General features: G+C 42.3%; 1 protein-coding gene across 1 annotated transcript; it reads left to right on the plus strand.

Moving 5' to 3' along the window:
* Positions 1-583: 583 nt before the first annotated feature.
* Positions 584-1294, plus strand: LOC123755237 (gastrula zinc finger protein XlCGF57.1-like). The gene has a single exon (XM_045737687.2). The coding sequence runs from the start codon at positions 584-586 to the stop codon at positions 1292-1294; it is 711 nt and encodes a 236-aa protein (XP_045593643.2).
* Positions 1295-1499: the final 205 nt, after the last annotated feature.

Consider the following 1499-nt stretch of genomic DNA (forward strand, 5'->3'; position numbering starts at 1 on the left):
ACTGGTGCAGTCACCGAGAGATAAACCTTTCATGCAAACTGCACCTACCATCAAGAAGACACCATTCGTAGCAGTCATCAAAAGGAGATAACTTTTATATATCAAGCAAAAGATAGTATTCAGGCTTAATTATCCTAACCAGCTGCTGTGTTGTGACTGTAGGTCTCCCCACGTTACAGGTACAGGGGATAACAGTCATCATGAGGAGATACATTTCACACAGCAAGCATGACAACACGCAGGCTGAATGATCTAGCCCAGCAGCAGTAGTATTGTCTCCTCCAGACGCCCAACTTCACAAGACAACTCCTGTAGTTATCGGAAGGCGATAACCTTCATACACCAGTGAAGTAGTGCAGGTGCTGTGACACAGTGGCAAGTACTGCTTGCTCACAGCAAAAAAGTCAGTAGCTGGCCTAAGGAAACCTTGATAAGCCTGACAGACTCTTGTCAGGCTAACAAATCCATAAGGTGAGCCATAAAACCACCTAGACTTAATTATCCCATCAACTCCAAGAAACACCCCATGTCAAGCGAATTTCAAAGTGATCAGGAGGAGATAACCTCCACACAAACTCTAAGAATGATAAAGAAGATATTGAAACCTCACGCATGTCCAGAGTGCGCAAAAAGATTCCAGCGTCTTGGAGATATGAAGAGGCACTTGGGGGTGCATATGGATGAGAAACCATTCGAATGTACTGAATGTGGAAAAAGATTCAGTCATCGTGACCATGTTAAAAGGCATATGGCTGTGCATACGGGGGATAGACCTCATGAGTGTCCAGAGTGTGGGAAAAGATTCAGTCAGCTTGGAACTATGAAGACTCACATGCTGGTGCATACGGGCCAGAAACCTTTCGAATGTGCAGAATGTGGGAAACGATTCAGTCAACTTGGACATGTGAAGAAGCACTCATTTGTGCATACTGGGGATAAACCTCATGAGTGTCCAGAGTGTGGGAAAAAATTCAGTCATCTTGGACATGTGAAGAGACACATGGTTGTGCATACAGGGGATAAACCTCATGAGTGTCAGGAGTGTGGGAAAAGATTCAGTCACCGTGGAGATGTGAAGAGGCATATGATGGTGCATACGAACCTGAAGCCTTTTGAGTGTGCCGAGTGTGGAAGAAGATTCAGAGAACGTAGTAGTATAATTACACATATGTTGTTGCATACAGGTGACAAACCTCACGAGTGTCAAGAGTGCGGACAAAGATTTAGGCATCGTAAAAGTATGAGTAATCACATGACAATATTTCATACATGTGATAAACTTGACTTGGCCTAGTGCCTTGTCTTGTGAGGGGAAAAAAAGTCTTGGTCACCAAATTAATTTTAAAATGCACCAAATAGTATGTATGTTGAATAAATCTTGTGAGTGCTATTCAATCAACAAGTTCAGTATTGTATATACTGTATCAGATACATATCAAGACATTAACTTCCCATTAATCCAGTACACAATTTGAAAATTGTGAGTTTCATCTTTAGAG

Source organism: Procambarus clarkii, chromosome 20 (genome assembly GCF_040958095.1).
Source record: "Procambarus clarkii isolate CNS0578487 chromosome 20, FALCON_Pclarkii_2.0, whole genome shotgun sequence".
NCBI classification, from domain to species: Eukaryota; Metazoa; Arthropoda; class Malacostraca; order Decapoda; family Cambaridae; genus Procambarus; species Procambarus clarkii.